The sequence below is a fragment of the Lipotes vexillifer genome, unplaced genomic scaffold (genome assembly GCF_000442215.2).
Source record: "Lipotes vexillifer unplaced genomic scaffold, Lipotes_vexillifer_v1.1 scaffold469, whole genome shotgun sequence".
NCBI classification, from domain to species: Eukaryota; Metazoa; Chordata; class Mammalia; order Artiodactyla; family Lipotidae; genus Lipotes; species Lipotes vexillifer.
Window position 1 is genome coordinate 487,783 of NW_006788006.1, and position 18,668 is coordinate 506,450.

Sequence of the window (18,668 nt, forward strand, 5' to 3'; positions counted from 1 at the left end):
GGCCCCCTCCCCACAGCAGGCCCCTGGGATCAGAATTGGATACGAGGTCAGAGTTTGCAAACTGAACAGTATAATCAAAGTTGTATGAACACGATATGCTCTGTTCAAGATGCTATTGAGGGACAATAAGGAAAGATTCCACAGAGGAAATCAAAGGCAGTGATTTGAAAACTATAACAGACATGACAACATGTCATGTTACTACCCTGTGCTGTTAAGAGTGTTCAATCAGATCAATTCAATTATACATTTAAGGGCTTCCCTGGTGGCGCAGTGGTTGAGAGTCCACCTGCTTATGCAGGGGACACGGGTTCGTGCCCTGGTCCGGGAAGATCCCACATGCCGCGGAGCGGCTGGGCCCGTGAGCCATGGCCGCTGAGCCTGCGCGTCCGGAGCCTGCGCTCCGCAACGGGAGAGGCCACAACAGTGAGAGGCCCGCGTAATGCAAATAAATAAATAAATAAATAAAATCTAGGTTGAAGACCAAATAAATATTTCCTAGTATAAATCAGAACATCACACCCTTCTTATATTTTCCTGCCCCAGCCCTGGAGTCCACCATTTCTCCAAGGAGCCTTGGTTCCTTTCAGTGGTAAATAGTACTAAAAACTAAGTTCTGGGTGCAAGGTGTGCTCAATGGTAAGGGGTGTTATTGTTTCTAAACCCTCAAAGCAGACAGAGCTAGGAACTATATGTATGTGCACACACTACCTATCTATCTATCATCTATCTATCTAATCTATCTCTCTATCCATCTATGTATCATATGTGTGTTTCATCTATTACATAGTAAAAACCATGAGTTCACAATTATTCTTTCATTCTCTCCTTTCGCTTCTGTTTTTCGTCTGTTGTTGTTTTTGTATTTCTTTTCTCTGGCTGAAGAGACGGCACACTTAGTGAATTTTTTTCTTTGATCAACCCCTTGTTGAGCAATTCTTGTCATTACTCATTTTAATGTTCAGATTGTCCCATGATTGGTCAGTGGATCCCCTTCGACCTAGCTCCTATGTCTTTTTGTTATGTTCCCATCAGTTTTTTGACATTTTTAAAAATTTTATTTATTTATTTTTGGCTGCAATGGGTCTTCGGTGCTGTGTGTGGGCTTTCTCTAGTTGCGGTGAGTGGCGTCTACTCTTTGTTGCAGTGTGCGGGCTTCTCACTGCGGTGGCTTCTCTTGTTACGGAGCACGGGCTCTAGGCATGCAGGCTAAGTAGTTGTGGCTTGCGGGCTCTAGAGCACAGGCTCAGTAGTTGTGGCACACGAGCTTAGTTGCTCCACAACATGTGGGATCTTCCTGGACCAGGGCTTGAAACCGTGTCCCCTGCATTGGCAGGTGGATTCTTAACCACTGTGCCACCAGGGAAGCCCCCCGTCAGTTTTTGAGCATGTTTGTACATTACAGCAAAAGATGGTCCAGATTTACCTGTACTTTCTCTGCTCCAGCCCTGGAACCCACCATTTCTCCAAGTTCATTTTAGTGGGAATTGACAGTGAAAACTAGGATCTGAGCCCTAAGTGAACTCATTGTTTATGAAGTGTCATTGTTTCTAGATCTTTCTAGAGCTAGAAAATATATACAAAACTATTAAAATACACAAGTTAACTGATACCTCTCATTTTATCCAGTGAAGTTTCTCCTCTTTTCCCCCCATTCCAGTTTCTTTCATGTCTTCCACAGTGAACACCCTGACTAGCAGCAACATGAACATATTTCTACTCATCAGCTCAAACCTACAACACGCACAAATAAGCTTTAGAATTGCCTTTTTATTTTTTCAAAGAAAATCATATTCATACATGTACACATACACATCTATTGATACATAGGCAGAGGTCTCCCTTTTTCCCATTTCTGCTATACTGAGCCTTTTAAGCCTTTGCTGGCGTTTTGGTTCATACACTGGGGTCGGTGTATTTGTTCCGTCTAGAGGAAGCGGGAGAGCAAAGCACTGACTGGGTATCCAGGAAGCCGCCCAGGACCCAGTCCTGTGGCCACGAGGGCGCCTCACCACATGGCCAGGGCGGGGTCCGAGGGCTCGTAGGGTTGTAACCAGGTGTCACTGTCCTTCTCTTCGGGGACGCGTTTCTCTCTAACTGGCAACGGGCAGATGGTAAGCGGATCTGGGTGTTCGCTGCCGTCATGGGCTCTAGGCCTGAAATACGCGCAGAGCGTCCCAGAGAACGTGTCCGTGAAGGTGAAGATGTGGGAGCCATTGGATACATTGAAGAAGCACAGCTTTCCCGCCTCGCAGTCCAGAAAGATGCCCACGCACCGGGGTGGCACGCGCACGGTGAGCGCGACGCGGTGCGGGTCCAGCACGAAGTACTCGCAGCCGTTCCACAGCCCCATCACCCAGTAGCCACCCTCCGGGCTCAGGCGCGTCTGCCCTGCGCGCGGCACCGCTGCCAGGCACACACCTAGGAACCAGCGGCTGCGGCGGCCCACGTGCACCTCCCAGTAGTGGCGGCCCGTGGAGAAGCGCTCCCGGCTTAGAACGCACATCTGCTCGGAGAACCGCTGGGGGTCACCGGCCGCTGAGCCTGGCGCCATCCTGCGGGAGGACACGCTCTTGCCATCCTCGGAGACCTCCAGGCTGGGGTGGGCGGAGCCAGGATCCAGGGTCACATCCACTGCGCAGAGGCATATGTTTAGTGCAGGTGAAGGACGGTTCTGCCCCTACTCCCACACCTGTCCCCTCCCCCGACAGGCAAACCCTCTGGTTCTCCTGATGGACCAATCAGTGGAATAGTCACTCCCTCTCCTGCAACCACCCTGGTACTGAAGGGGCATGAAAGTCACTTCTTAGTTTTTGAAAGTGATTAGAGGAATCCCATTTCTTTCCTGAACAGGAAGGTTCTTGAATTCCATGGTGCCATGCAGAGCAGAGAGAGCAAATGAGGTAAGTTTGTGGGGATAGAGGTGGGCTCACTTTCCCCAAGACCTGATCAACAGGAAGGAGCTTAGGGCTGATTCTGTCCCGGCTGCTCTCACCACCCTGTGTGACCATGAAATCACTAGTGAGCTCTGGGACTCTTTTACAGTAATTTTAGGATTTTAAAACTGTAGGGGACCTCTGAGATCATCTAGTCCAGTACCCTGCACTCCAACACCCCATCCCCCCCAAAAAAACACACCCATTTGATGGATAGGAACCCTCTGTCAGATGATGTGGGAGGTTCCTTACAAACTCTGTATTCTCTCCTGCAAAGAGGCCCTAGTAACAACCTTTCTGCCAGTTGGAAACAAATCTAGTAAAACCCAGAAAGCTACGTGCATGTGGGAGCATGTGTGTGCATACAAACGTGTGCATGTGTGAGTGCAATCACATTAATGCATGTGAGCATGTATGTGTGCAGGCATATGTGTCATATTATGTGTTTCATAAGTGAGCTTTTGTGTCTGTATGTGGGCCCCATACTTGGCTCCTGGACAGACCCTTCCTCTAATCGCAGTTCTGGATACCTGGATACCTCCCTTCTACTTAAGATCCAGCCAACCTAATTCACAAGGCACAGTTCCTTGGCTTCAGTTACCTGCATGTTGCTGGGCTGCTCTCCACTCTGAAACCAAACAGAGAGGAAAAAGAAGCTCAGAGATCTGGGTCAGTAACCCTAGAACCTTGAGGGAGACTCAAGATATAAAAGGGACGCCTACAAACTAAGTAACCTCATTCCCACCCATGATAGCTGGCTTGGATCCAGACTGGCCTGGGTCCACCACGGCATCTTCCCGGGAATTTGGGATTGGGTAGGGGGCTGGTGTCAGTGCTGGCTTGTACCAAAGCTGTGTACAGGCTGAAGTTGTGCTGGGAACAGTGGGATGACAGAGTTATGTGGGCAAAGAGAACCAATACAAGCAACTGGGATACCTTAAAGGATGGAAATGAAGCCTCAATCTCTGACTGGCTTAGTCTCCAGGAGGCCCAGCTGAGATTGGCTCCTGGCTCCTAAGACATCCTCTGGACACCCTGTCTTGCCCTCTTTCTTAACATGAGCCATTCGGTGTGGATTTCTGTTTTGTTTTATCTTGTTCTATTTTACAACAAAGGGAGCACCAAAGTCACAAAATGCAAGAGCAATAGAAGACATTTTCAGAGCTCCACAAGTTTACAGCAAGGCCTTGCAACCCTGATTTTGCATCAGAATAACCAGTAGATCTTTAAAAATATAGAGCTTTTGCATAGAATTACTTAATTCGATAAAGGTGTCAATTCTCCCTTAATTTATCTATAAATTCAAAGCAATCCCATGTAAAACTACTTTTGGATTTTTTTTTAGAAACTTCATAAATTTATCCTAAAATTTATATTTTAAAAAGGTCCATTAACTTTAAAAAGGAAGGGGAAATGGAGGAGGACTTGCGCTTTCAGGTACTTTAAAAGCCAAAGTAGGGCTTCCCTGGTGGCGCGGTGGTTGAGAGTCTGCCTGCCGATGCAGGGGACACGGGTTCGTGCCCCGGTTCCGGAAGATCCCACGTGCCGCAGAGCGGCTGGGCCTGTGATCCATGGCCGCTGAGCCTGCGCGTCCGGAGCCTCTGCTCCGCAACGGGAGAGGCCACAACAGTGAGAGGCCCGCGTACCACACACACAAAAAAAAAGCCAAAGTAATATGTGACCAAAAGACAGACCCATGAAGACATCAGAACTGAATACGCACTAAAGGTGATACCCAAATCAATGGGGAAATCACGGATGGTGTAGTAGGTGGCATTGGGAAAACTGACACTTTATTCGGAGAAAAATTGCTGGATTCTTGTCTAACACCACATAAAATGGTGAATTTCAGAAGGATTAAAGACCTGCACATAACACATATACAGTGAATAGAAGAAAATGTAAGAGACTGTCTTTGTGACCTAAGGAATATCTTCTTCAACAAAACTTCAAAAACACAAGCCATTAAGGTAAAATGTGACGAATTAGCTTTTATCAAAATTGGTTATTTCTTTTCAATAAGGGGCACCATTGGACAAAGCTAATAGCAGGTGACAGAAGAGAAGAAGGAACTCACAATGTATAATAACAACGAGGGATTAATATCCTATGTGTATATATCCTATTCTATAATAATAATAATATCGCATGAAGGATGCCTGCAAACCAAAAGGCTCCATTCCCCAGCACTGACACCAGCCCTGTCTTGTGAAATCAACAAGAAAAAGATAGCAATGCCATATGGAAAATAGGCAAAGGACAGGAACTGGCAATTTTCAGAAGAGGAAGCCCAAAAAGCCAGCTAGCATATAAAGAGATGCTCAAGCTTCTTAGTGTTCAGAGGAGTGCAAACCGAAAGAAAAATTACTTGTCCCCATTGACTGGTGAACTTAGAAAGCTGGCTCACACGGGATATGGGTACATGGAGTCTCCATGAACTGCGTGAAGGATGATGGTGCTACCTGCAGGAGATCTTTCTATCCCACTTAGTGACACATCCCCCATGGGCCAGCAGTTCCCCGCTTGGGTATACATCCCAGAGAAATCTCCACACAAAGCCAGAAGGCAACACGTTTTCAGATATTTAGTCAGCCTTGTTTGTGGTGGTATAGAGTTAGAAGCAGGCTGGATGTCTACTCCAGGAGGGTGGCTAGCTCAAATGGAGTGCTCTACAGCAAGGAGATACAGACTAGATTTACATGCGGCAGCAGGCATGGATAGTAAAACACAGCAATGAGTGAGAAAAGCAAGGAACAGCATGAGACTGTAAATGTCTTTACAGAAACTGAAGTGCACTGCACAAAACAGAAATTCACCTCTTGCAAGAATACATACAAAATAAAGATACACATTAGACTGTTTGTTTTATGGGGGACATGGAGGAAGGTACAGAGAGAAATAATTACATATAAGGTAACATGCCTTATATTTACATGTAAGGTAACTCTCACCAGGAGTGAGGGTCTTTGAGGGGGACTCCAGGAACCTAGGTGATTCGATGTGCAACCAGGATTGGCACCAATGATTTACCGTATGCTTACACTTCAGGACAATATAAAAATTAACATAAAAGTAAAACTCAAATATAACCTATACCAAGCAACATAGATTAATACATGTGTGTAGCTATGGAATAAACCAGAATGAAGCATAGCTGGTTAGTCAGAGCAGGTGACTGGGATGCTGAGATGTGACGTGGACAGTGGGAGGAAAACGGGCTTCACTCACCAGCCTGGCCTTCAGCCCTTCTCCAGTCTGAAGGAGCCAAGGAAAGACAGAATTAGAGCAGCAGGTCCCTGCAGCTTCCTTGTTCACACGTCAAATTTGGCACCCACCCCTGCGCCTCTCCCCTTTCTCCTGCCACCCACACAGCCAGCAGAGTTCCAGCCTGGCCATCACACCTGGTTGGGAGATAAGACGAACATACACGGATAACCAGATGCTACAAGGTGGACAACAAGAAATAGTTCTAAGGGGGGGTCACTTACCCAGCTCCACTTGAAGTTCCCCTGTAAGCAGAACGCACAGAGAAAACATCAGCCTTTGGATGAGTGGAACCACCTTCCCAAGGCAGTTAGGCCACTGGGAAGAGGTTTCTTAGTCTTAAACCACTGCTCAACCCGACCCCATCCTAGATGCTGCATCACCCATCTGCAGGATTCTTTTTTTTTTTTGGTACGCGGGCCTCTCACTGTTGTGGCGTCTGCCGTTGCGGAGCACAGACTCCGGACACGCAGGCTCAGCAGCCCAGCCGCCCCGCGGCATGTGGGATCCTCCCGGACCGGGGCACCAACCCGCGTCCCCTGAATCGGCAGGCGGAGTCTCAACCACTGCGCCACCGGGGAAGCCCATCTGCAGGATTCTTACACCTCATCCTATTCTTTGCTCTAAGGCAGAAATCTGCACAGCACTGGGAAGGGAAAACTGGTCTTGATACTGAGGAACCTCTTTCAAGGGTTCTGGTCTGGTTTGGAGAGGCTACTGCTCACTTGCCCTGTAATACAAGCTTTTCCTGGGGAGGAAGTCCTGTGTAAGTCCAGGCACTGAGCACACCCTGCAGGAGCCTCAGGGTCACTTACTGGGTACATTATTTAAAGAACTAGGAGGACATCACACTCAATTATTTCCCCAGGCCAGATACCAAAACTCTGATATTTTGCCACTAGAAACGCATTCCTCTGATTTCTCTAATCTTTGTCTTTTAAAAGTAAGACTGGGAAAGGCAACAATACACCTAATTCGGCCTATGATGTTAATGACGTATTGTGGCTCTTTTTGTTGTTTGGTTGATTGCCTTTTTTGTTTGTTTGTTTTCCCCTCCATGACTAGCTAGACTGCAAGACAAGCTTCAACTCGACTATTTTGTCTGGTGTTTTACTGGGGCAGACAAGGTGATTCTCAAGGTCTTCCCCCACCCATGGTGGCCTTCTCTCCTCTATCCCCTCTTCCCTTGGATTCACTCTTCCCTCCTCCCCCCACGTGGTTTCAAGGTGCTGAGTCCCCCTGGGAAGAAAAGTGGATTTGGTAAATTGCTTTCACTTCGGTGCAAATTAAAGCTGGCTTCCTTCCCAGTGACATTTGCATTAAAAAGAGGTTATCCTAGGAAGATGAACCAGGGGGAGTAGACCTTTTACAGTGGAATTGTAAGTGAATTGTACAATTTGCAGGAGAGGGCCTGGCAGAGTCTTTCCAGAGGGTCTTAGGTCAGGCTTCCTTGGCAGGTGCACACAAATCGGTTTCGGAGGGGACAGGCGGGAGGCGCAGAGGGATGGATTTCGAATTAGAGCGCTGCCATCCATTGCTCTCCAAAGGGGGCCTAAAATCACTGAACCCCTGCTTCCACCGTGCGCCGGGGTTAACCCCCTAGCCCACAGCCAGCACCGTGGGCATGGCACCCAGAACTTACCCAGCTCTTCTGTGAGTTTCCCTGGAGAAAGAAACGAAGAAAAGAGGAAAATCTCCATGGATCACTGAGGCCTTGCATCTCCAAAGGGCACAGACTTGGAACCCCATGTGCTCTGGAGAACCAGTTTGAGCTGGACTCGAGGGAGGAGCAGGCTCCGAGGCAGGAGAAGTGGAAGAAAACCTCTGCCGCGCCCACCCCCGTCTCTGCCCTCTCCCAACCCCCCCGCTGTGACCTACGGTCTTCCTCACCCAGCGTCCCCACTTCTGCGAGTCAGGGATGTGCGCGAAGAGCGCGTCTTTCCCTCTGCTTACCTTTGTCCTTCTCTGCCTGCTTCTTCAGCTTTTCTGCAAGGAAGAAAAAAGGGGAGCAGACGTGAGTGTGCGCGCTCCCCTGCCTGTTTCCACGACCCTTGCCAGCCCTGCCTCCCCAGGATGGCCCCTCAGCAGTGCCCCGCTGTGGCCGCCTCCACCACTTTGCTCTTGGGCAAAGCCAACTCCAGGAGGGCAGCCCCCAGCCTGCCTGGTACCTTGGGACCTCCGTTGCCTTCGAAAGTACAGCGCCAGCGTCGGGAGGAGGGCCAAGACGAGCAGCGGTCCCACCAGAGTCCCGAGGAAAGCTCTCTTCCAGGGAGAGGTTCCGGGTAGAAATACGTCTGGAAAACACCCCACGTGGAGTTGTCTCGATCTGGTCTTCGCTAAACATTAAGTGAGAAAACTAGCCTAGACACTGCGTGCCGGAAAACCTTCCCAGTGCCTGGTTGACGCTTCCTGGGCCCCAGCATAGCCCTCTGTAAAACGGGCCTGAGAACCAGTCTGCAGTGCTCTAGAGAGAGGTAGTGTCAGAGGACCAGCGGCGAACTTGAACTTGGCGCGGCGCAGAGGAAAACACTGCAAACGGAAGGATGCGAAAGGAAGGCGCTGATGGGCTCTGCCCACTCCTCCAGCTTAGAACTTCTGTGACCACAGCCCTGACCTACCTCTACTTCTTCCTACTCTTGCTTTACGTCTAAGGGCATGACAATCCAAGGTGTTGATACCTGAAACCCAGTGAATAACTGCTCTCTACCACTCTGACGAATCCACACGTCCGTCATCTCCCACTTCTTGCAAACACCTGGCTTCTACCTCTCATCACTAACCATCATCTCATGCTAACTTTGGAAGAACTGTTAGCAAAGCTTTGTGGGGCTGACTGACAGTTCTCTTTCCTCTCCAGGCTTCCTAGGGAGGATCTGCCCAGAGGCAGAATGTGGCGCAGGGTTCGCAAGGACAGTGGCTGGACAGTAAAGAAATGAATGCAAAGTAGAGAGCAACCCTTTAGTAACTCTTGCGGCAATTTAATAGAATAATTTTGTGTCTGTTGAAGATAATAAGAAACTGGTGCTTTTATCTCAGTGGTCTTTACATTTTTTTTTATCGTAGTAAAATATACATAACATAAAATTGACTATCTTAACCATTTTAAGCTTATAGGTCAGCAGCATCAAGTATATTAACATCGTTGTGCACCCATCACCACCAGAACTTTTTTCATCTTCCCAAACTGAGACTCTATACCCATTAAACACTAACTCCCCATTCCCCCCACACCCCCAGCCCCTGGTAACATCTATTCTACTTTCCCTCTCTATGAATTGACTATTCTGGGTACCTCATATAAAGAGAATCATACAATATTTGTCCTTTTGTGTCTGGCTTATTTCATTTAGCATAATGTGTTCTTTCGGTTTTTAATTTTATTTTTCTAGCAGTGCATTTTTATTGTCTTGGTTAAAAGTATTGAGCTACAAAGGATTGGTCCTTCACCACAGATGTTTTTGAAGCACTGACTTAGGGGTTAAAGAGCTCAGGGTCCTATGCCTCCCTGACCTGCAATCTCCAGCCTCTCCTGCATCTTTCCAGCTCCTCAGATAGCTACACACATTTCCATCTCAGGACCTTTGCACTTGAATGGCCGCCACCTGAATGGCCTCCTTGCAGATATCCATGTGACCCACACCCTTTGTCAAGGTTAAACACAAATTTAAAAACTGGATTTCCCCTGGTGCGAAAACGGAGGGAGATTCCCCTTTCCCTTCTCTTAGAGTATTTCCTTTAGAAAATTTGTAAATTCTTTCTCTATCCCCTCAAGATGTATACAAATCTTTTTGAAAGTTAAATAAGCCCCTTGCCAATTTTAAAACCCAGGAATGTTTTTCTTAAGGAGCTAGAGCCATCTCTTTGAAATGGAAACATCAAGGAGAAAGTACCCCTATCTCCAGGTCTGCTGGGAGTTTCACTTAGGCACCTGGCTCCAAGTTGTAATTATGTGTTGTCATAGAGATAAGAGATATCTTATTTCTCCTTTGGATAAAGACAATTAGCTAACACAGATGTTACTCCTTACCCAATTACCAGGTAAATTTCCGGTGAACTATGTGTGACACATGGTGCTTATCAAGTCCTCTTACCTGAGGACAAGTTATCGCTTACAAGGGTGAGATTTCTTTCTGTTATGGTAATATAACTATTGATTTGGACCGATGTGAAACATGGCCCATAGGTTGGCTTTATCCTCAAGACTTAAAACAATTAGAGCCATGAACGTTAAATCCTTCAAATGGGTACCTCACAATAAAACTTTGATCCTATATAATGGTCTTCCTTTGAACTCAGTGCCTAACGGTCTTTGTCCCTGATCCACCACTTTTAAATCCATATATACACTCCACCCCGCCTTAGCATGCTTCCCTGCTTTATGTTTCTCTGTCTCAGATAACATCTTCTAACATGTGCTGTAATTTTACTCTTTTGTGTACCTGTTTCCCCCGCTGGAATGTGGACCTGAGGCCAAGGGTTTGGGGAACATTGTGGGTGATCAATAAATATTGTTTGAGGGAGAAAATTAGGAACACATGGGCTCTCATGATGCCCTCTAATAACTAGAGTTTCTGGATTTTAGTGCCTGGTCTTTGGTTCATAATGTTGGCTTTCTGGGACCTCCCCCAGTTACTGTTTGGGTTGTCAGTTGTACACTCAGTAGGTTCCTGATATTATGGCTGACTTTCAAGGTGTCAGGTTTAGCCCACCCCATACACAGCCAGGCTCCAGTGCCACTGCGTCCTAATAGATGGTCTTTGGGATAATGGACACAGAGAACTTGAAGACTAGGAAGATGACGGTGCGCTGGCACCCACTGACCTGCTATCTGGACCACGAACTCTTTCTTCTGGCCCAGGAGGGGGTTCTGGATGGAGCAGGACACGTTGCTGTGGGCCCCCCCTTGGACGACCACAGAGGTTTCCAGACTGAACAGGCCTTGGGCATCCTTGACGATGACTTCAGTCTCTGGAGGCAGGCATCGTCCCTGATGGTCTCTCCACTGAGACTGTGGCTTGGGGTACCAGCCACTGGAGCTGCACCTTAGCTGAATGCCTCCCTGCTTGAAGCCCTCAAGGGAGATGTGAGGGTCCGAGCCCAGCCCTGAGAGATGCAGGAAGAGTGGGAAAGATCAGACTCCTTCCCAGAAGTTGTATGCGAAGTTCATGCCACCATTCACCATTTGCAGTCACCATAAGGCATCGTGACTGTGACTGCTCTTAACACACTCGTGGGCTTGCAGCCCTCCACCAGTGGACTATAAATGACAGGCTAAATCACCGGTGGCATGTGGGGACAGCACTATCTCTGAAGGGCATTTTAAAATAGGGAAGGGCTACTGATATTTAGTCATATAATGCAAGGGACAGTCCCCCTAGAATGAAGAGTAATCCCACCCCAAATTTCAATAGATTGTCTTTTCTCTCTCTTGAATCCCACCGGCACTGAGGTGGCTTTGTCATATATATTTCTTCATCTCTCTATCCAAGTAAGCTAGCTTTATATTTTGAATATGCAAAACATTAAGATGGTTTAAACATCAGTACTGTAAAAAACAGTAGATCGTAAAAGCCCCAGGGGCTTCCCTGGTGGCGCAGTGGTTGAGGGTCCGCCTGCCGATGCAGGGGACACGGGTTCGTGCCCCGGTCTGGGAAGATCCCACGTGCCGCGGAGCGGCTGGGCCCGTGAGCCATGGCCGCTGAGCCTGCGCGTCCGGAGCCTGTGCTCCGCAACGGGAGAGGCCGCGGCAGTGAGAGGCCCGCGTACCGCAAAAAAAAAAAAAAAAAAAAAGCCCCAGGCATTTCTCCATCCTTTCCATCCCATTGCACCCTCTCCTCCCTTAAGTAACCAATTTCATTACCTTCCAGTTTATCCTTCTTGTCTCTTTTGTGCCATGTTTCTTCTCCTTTCTTACACAAAAGCTAATATGCTATAGAACCTCTTTTGCATCTTCCTTTTTTGTCTTAAAAGCATCACATAAATCACTCCACGTCAGCTTAGAGCTCTTTCTCATTTTTTTAGCTGCATAGTGTGATAGACCACGCTCAGCATCTATGCTTGGACATTTAGGGAGTTTCCACTGTTGTACAATGTAAACTTATACGTATGCCTTTTTTCCTACTGGAGCTGTGGGAGGTGTATCTTCAGGGTCAACTCCTAGAGGTAGAGTTGCTGTTCAAAGGGTAGATACACAGGCAGTCCTGTTAGCCATTGCCTAATCCCCCTGACCTGGAGCTGCAGGACTTTGAACTCCATCAAGAAGGTAGGTGGGGACTTCTCAGGTGGCAAAGTGGTTAAGAATCCGTCTGCCAGTGCAGGGGACACGCGTTCGAGCCCCGGTCCAGGAAGATCCCACATATTGCAGAGCAGCTAAGCCTGTGCGCCACAACTACTGAGGCTGTGCTCTAGATCTTGCGTGCCACAGCTACGGAAACCCACGTGGCACAACTACTGAAGCCTGCGCGCCTAGAGCCCGTGCTCCGCAGCAAGAGAAGCCACCGCAATGAGAAGCCCGCGCACCGCGACGAAGAGTAGCCCCCGCTCCCCGCAGCTAGAAAAAGCCCATGCGCAGCAAGGAAGACCCAATGCAGCCAAAAATAAATAAATAAATAAATAAACTAATTTTTAAAAAAAAGGTAGGAGGGGGCCTCCCTACACCTCCACCAAGAGTGTGTGATCCAAATATTGAATGTTTGCCAATCTGCTGGGTAAAAAAATTTTATCTCCGTAGCTTTAATTTGCCTTTTTCTCGCTATGAATTAAAGTAATCATCTTTTCTTATGTTTCAGGGCCATTTGTGTATCTTTTTTGTGTGCATTTTTTGGGTTCATTTTCTAATGAATCTTTCTTTTTAATACTTTTTTCTAAATTAGAGATATTTTCCCTTTTCTCTGTTCTTTTCTATCTCCTCTTGACCTGTTTCCAAATGGACCATTTTCTCCTCTCTGTTGGGGCTTGACCAGGTCACGCACCTGCCACCTCCAGCTCCCAGACCGCTTCCCCGGTGAAGTCGCTGGAGAGGAAGCGGCACCCGTATGGACCCTCGTCGGCGGGGATCACGGGGTGGAGCCTCAGGGTCACACTGCCATCAGCGATCTCGTCCGTGACGAGTTCGGTCCTGTTCTGGAACTGCGCCATCTGCTGGCCATAGAACTCCTGCCGTTCCCGGTACAGGTGCACCACGTCCGAGGCCTGGCTCCGGAACCAGCGGATCTCCATGTGCTCGGCGTCCCGGTACGGCGACAGGTGGCACGAGAATTCCACCTCATCCCCGACGTGTGCCAGAATGGGTTCCCCATGGCCTACCACCCTGACCTCCTCTAGGACGAGAACCCAGACAATGGCCCAAATCAGCACTCCTCAAATATGATTTTTTGCAGTAAACCATTCAAATGACAAAGGTGAGACACCCTACAGGATGACTGGTCCGGTTGCTTGAACAAGTAATTGTCATGAAAAAGTTGAGTGTGCCATATTAAAAAATACACAAGGAACATTACAACCAGATACAAATGTGCGGTGCTGGACTGGTAGCTGGTTTGAACCTACCAACTGCAAATATTATTTTGGGGACAGTTATGTAAATATGGCCAGGGCATTAAATTAAATGGAATCTTTGGCAAAAAAAAAAAAAAAAAAAGCAAGCTTCAAAACCATATGTACACTATCCTCTTATTTGATTAAAAATTTGACATATTTGCATAAATTTGCAGAATAAAAGATCTGAAGGGAAATATAGACCAAATTATTGATAGTGATAATTTCTGCCTGGTGGGAATAGAAGTTTTCTTATTTTTGCTTTGTCTGATTTTCTAACATTTTGTAGTGCACATGGACAGCTTCTGTAATAACAAAGGGTATTAAAGTAATCTGGGGGGGGCTCCTTGTTTCATGGGTTTTCCTATCTAAAGCCAAATCCTGCTTTCAAGATTTTAATTTATCTGGGTCTTTCATTTGATTGTTCTCCGCAGTGATGTCTCTGTATGGCTCCTCTACTCTCTGTTTTCTGCAATTTCCATGAGAGCTGCTATTCCTGCTCCAGTGCCTCTCTACCCAGCATGACTTCATTCTTTTTTCTGGCTTCTGTACACCTCCTTTCCTTCTATTCAAAGCTCAGCTTAATCCCACCCTAAATTCTTCCTTTATGAATCTCTTCCATCTTTCACTTTGCCCATATAGCATGGGGGCACCTTTCTTCACTCCATTTGAGAACCCTTGTTGCCCACTGGGTGTAGCCCTGATACCATCCCTACCAGCTTCCCTCTCCAGGTTCTCTCCAGCTGTCCCTGCCCCCATGCCTGATGGCTGGCCCTCTTCCTGGGCACAGCCTGCCTCAGTTTACTCTCCATCTGTCATCTTCCTGGAGAATGTGCATCCTGCAAGGCTCTACTCAAATAATACCTCTTTTCTATGGCCCCTCATAGCTTTCTGGAAAAAGCAAACTGGTCTTTTAGTTGCGCTCCCAAATCCTTGGGTACATTTCTCTTGCAGCTCTGGTCACACAGCTGGACAGCCATGTATGTCATGTCTGTCCCCCTCCCTTGAATGACTGAGGATCTGGGCTGTGCCTAGTCACCTTGGTATCCCTGGTTTCCAGCTCAGGGAATTAGGGAATTGTATTTGCAAAACTAGTTTACACTCTCTGTTAGTTGCTTCTTTCATGAGAGATGGTAAGATTAGGATCCTCCCTGCCATTCAAAAGCTATGGCTTATATGCAGGAGAGGAGTTAAAAATATTTTCCACCTGGTTCAGCCTAAGCACAGACCAATAAGAAGCTCCTGGCACCCTGCTGCTATGCCTTCTGCCATACTCGTGAGCTGTGGAGTTGTGGGTGGCTGCAGGGATGGTGGGGGAGCACTGTGGGGCTGGATGGTGTTTGGGGGCGGTGGCTGTTTAACAACTGGAATGGAAATCTTATATTTTAGCCCCTGGCACAGCCTGGTACCAGGCTACAAGATCTCAGCCCTGGGATCACCTGCAGGAGGGGTGGGCAGAAGCTGAGGTGCTCACATCCTGGCTGTCTGGGCTGCAGATTAGACAGGTTACCTGAGTGCATCTCCCCGGGCTGAAGCAGGAGGAGGAGGTGAGTGAGGAAGGAGAGACTGCTGGGAAGACGTACTCGCTGGTAGGAGTCCAGGGAGACTGGGAAATCCATCACTTTTCCTCAGCAGTGGGGGCCACCTGCAGAGGGCAAAGAGGTACTGGAGTGACGCAAGAGAGCCGGAACTCCGTGCATCAGGCCTGACGTCTGTCACTGCCTCAATTATTTTTTGTCTGGTTCTTGCAAGCTCCAGTGCCTGGCTTCTTTTCAATCATAGCCAGATGTGAAAGCTCCTTCTAATTTTAACAGGCGGCACTGTTCATGGCATTGTTGGCCTTGCTTGGACTCACAGAGCTGAGAGAGGACAAGGCCAAAGGGTCCCAGAGGAAACAACTTCTGAGATTCGCATTGTTTAGAGCCAGGAACAGAGCCATGCATTGTGTTGGGGCTGAGCTAGGATTTAGTGACTTTGCCCAAACAAAGGGAAACCTATGAGGATTCCCAGATGCATTTTCCTTCTCTCTGCCCAAACTTGCTCCCAGTTCCCTTTGACCTGGAACATCGGGTCCACAAAACAGAGGAACAAACACAGAGTTCTAATCTTTCCGAAGTAGGATGCATGCCTGGCTGCCTTTTAACTCCAACCACACATAAGACACTTTCTTCCATCCCTGAGGCTTCAGGTGGAGCTCCCAGGAGGTCAGCTGGTGACTGTCACTGAGTCAGTAGCATCTTTGAGACCATAGTGATGGTGCCATCCCATCTAGCCCTCCCCGTGCCTCATCTGTGGCACTGGAGACCCAGCCCCAGGCAAGGGCTGTTCCCTTTTCACTCCTGATGCCCCTTTGGGACCTGAAGTAATGCCTCACAGCGTGAGAACCAGTGAGCCTGGGCAGTTGTACATCTTGGGAGATATATAAGCCTCTCCACATTTCTCCTCTATTTAGTTGTGAGACTTTAGACAGATTATGTAACTTGCTGAACCTTAATTTCTTTGCTTAAACAATGGAAGAAACCAGTCCAACTCAGAGGGTTGTTAAGCTTAAGCCTCCTATGGGTGGGATGGGTGCTCTCTAAAGAAAAGTCAGGGACTTCCCTGGTGGTCCAGTGGTTAAGACTCCATGCTTCCAATGCAGGGGGCCCCCGGTTTGACCCCTGGTCGGGTAACTATATCCCGCCTGCATGCCACACTAAACTCTCTCATGCCACAACTAAAAGATCCCACATGCCACAACTAAAAAGATTCCGCATGCCCCTAACAGAGATGTCGCATGCGGCAACAAAGATCCCGCGTGCAGCGACTAAGATCTGGCACATCCAAACAAATAAATAAATATATATAAAAAAAAAAGTCAGCTCCTCTCTCTGCCTCCATCTTCTTCCAGAGGCTGCCTCCCTCTCCTTTCATGCCATCATAGCACCGCCAGAGCAGAAAGCCCCATGCAGTTTCTACTCTCCAGCTCCCCCAGTCTCCCTTCTCCCTCTGTCTGCCACCCCACTCCACTGTTTGGTTTTCCTTTTCCCACAGACCTGCGAGGTGGCACCGTGTTCCTGGGGTCCTGTGGCTGCAGAGTCCCAGCCACACTATCAACAATATCACTAGTGGGATGTAGATGAAGGACTTAATTTTTTTTATTGAGGTATAGTTGATTTACAATGTTGTGTTAATTACTGCTGTACAGCAAAGTGATTCAGTTACACACATATATATATATTTAATATTTGTTTCCATTATGGTTTCCATTATGCTCTACAGTAGGACCTTGTTTATCCATTCTATATATAAAAGCTTACAGTAAAAAAAAAAAAAAAAAAAAAAAAGTTGAACTCAAAAAGAGTAGAATGTTGGCTCCCAGGGGCTGGGAAGGGGAGGGGGGAATGGAGTAAATATTGGTCAAATGGTACAAACTTTCAGTTATAAGATGAATAAATTCTAGAGAGCTAATGTACAGCATGGTGATCATAATTAATAATACTGAATTGTATACTTAAATTTTTCTAAGAAAAAATTTTTAGTGTTCTCACCACACACAAAAAAAGGGAGCTATGTGAGACGATGGGTATGTTAATTAGCTTGATTGGGATAATCATTTCACAATGAATGCACATATCAAAATATCACATTGTATACTTTAAATATATACAATTTTTATTTGTCAATCTTACTTCATAAAGCTGAGAGAAAAAAGTATTAGCTTTTAGTAAATTATTTTTCTGCAACTATTCAGGTGGTCATATACCTTTTTCTTCTTTATTTCCTTTAATCTGTTTTTCAATTGATTAATTTACCTAAATTGACAAAATTCTTAGACTAAAATTGTTAACAATAAAAAAAGAAAGCTTACAGTAGATGAAGGGCTTAAAAAGCTGCTGGTCATGCAGCAGAAGACTAGTCTAAGGAGGTGTGCAGGTGAGTTAATGGAAGGGAGGCTCCCTGACTGACCTCTGTGCTGGAAGGACAATGGCTGACAGGACTACAGCAGGAGGGAGGGGCAATGGCCTATGAGTCGAGTGGGCCAGGGTCTGCGGGCCCTGCCCTTCCACACACAGGTGGGAAGACAGAGGGGCAAGTTGGGGGGGGGGCTCCATTCATGTTTCAGAAGGGACCCCTCAGGGAGGAGATAGGAGTCCCCTCTGAAGTGTGCCTGGCTGATAGCCAGCAGCTATTGGAATCATTATTCACACAATAATCAGCGGAACAGAGACCTTGGGCCAGGGTCCAGGCTCAGGCTGGACAGTCCAGCCTCTTGCCCTTTTGGCTGATGGCAGGAATGTGTCTGTGACAGGCCTAGAACTGGCAGCAAAGGACGTAAAGCCCCATGGGGTGAAGCCATGAGGGTATATCAGCACCAGCTAATGCCTTCCAAAACGAGAGGGGCTCAGAGAGTGTTTCTGGATCCATTTGGATCAGCCAGACTCTGAGGAATTGGTCAATACTTGTGCTAGGTGCTAACCTGAGTCCTTCCCAAGGCAGCAATGGGACATTAGACAGGCCCACAGCAGGGGGCAGGGGCACCCCACAGCAGGAGCACATGCTCCAATATTCCCAGGCAGGGGGAGGCTGCCACCTGTCAGTGTCAGTGTGTTCCAGACACTGGAATTAATATCAGGACGGCAGCTCTCTGCTGTGATACATTCATGTGATTTCAGTCACTGAGGCTGCAGGGGGAAGAGGTCATAAACACACATATACACATGCATGTGCCCACAGTAATAAAAACTAATATAAATCGAGCGCTTACTATCTACCAAGTACTTACCTATATCAGAAGTATTATCACTATCATTATAGGACCAAATTACAGGCAAGGAAACAGGTGCAGGGAGGCTAAGTGACTTGCCCTGCACACATGGCTAGAAGGTGGTGGAGTGGGAGTTCCTCCCAAGCTCTGCCTTTCTCTTTTTTTTTTTTTTTTTTTTTTTTTTT

The 18,668-nt window shown here is 47.4% G+C and overlaps 1 protein-coding gene across 1 annotated transcript; it reads right to left on the reverse strand.

Moving 5' to 3' along the window:
* Positions 1-1,701: 1,701 nt before the first annotated feature.
* On the reverse strand, positions 1,702-15,381 carry BTNL9 (butyrophilin like 9). Its single transcript, XM_007460955.1, has 10 exons — positions 15,247-15,381; positions 13,172-13,519; positions 11,022-11,303; positions 8,369-8,494; positions 8,154-8,186; positions 7,843-7,863; positions 6,425-6,445; positions 6,165-6,191; positions 3,538-3,564; positions 1,702-2,634 (listed from the first exon to the last, which is right to left on the reverse strand). Exons 1-10 carry the CDS (start codon positions 15,353-15,355, stop codon positions 2,009-2,011), a joined length of 1,620 nt encoding a protein of 539 aa, XP_007461017.1. The 5' UTR covers positions 15,356-15,381; the 3' UTR covers positions 1,702-2,008.
* Between the last annotated feature and the right edge of the window lie 3,287 nt (positions 15,382-18,668).

Excerpts from the sequence above, each read along its gene's own strand:
- BTNL9 (XM_007460955.1), bottom strand. The coding sequence starts at position 15,355 with ATGGATTTCCCAGTCTCCCTGGACTCCTACCAGCGAGTACGTCTTCCC. Across the intron at positions 8,187-8,368 it reads AAGGCAACGGAGGTCCCAAG|AAAAGCTGAAGAAGCAGGCA; the intron begins GTACCAGGCAGG and ends TCTTCCTTGCAG. Across the intron at positions 6,446-7,842 it reads GAAACTCACAGAAGAGCTGG|GGGAACTTCAAGTGGAGCTG; the intron begins GTAAGTTCTGGG and ends TTCTGCTTACAG.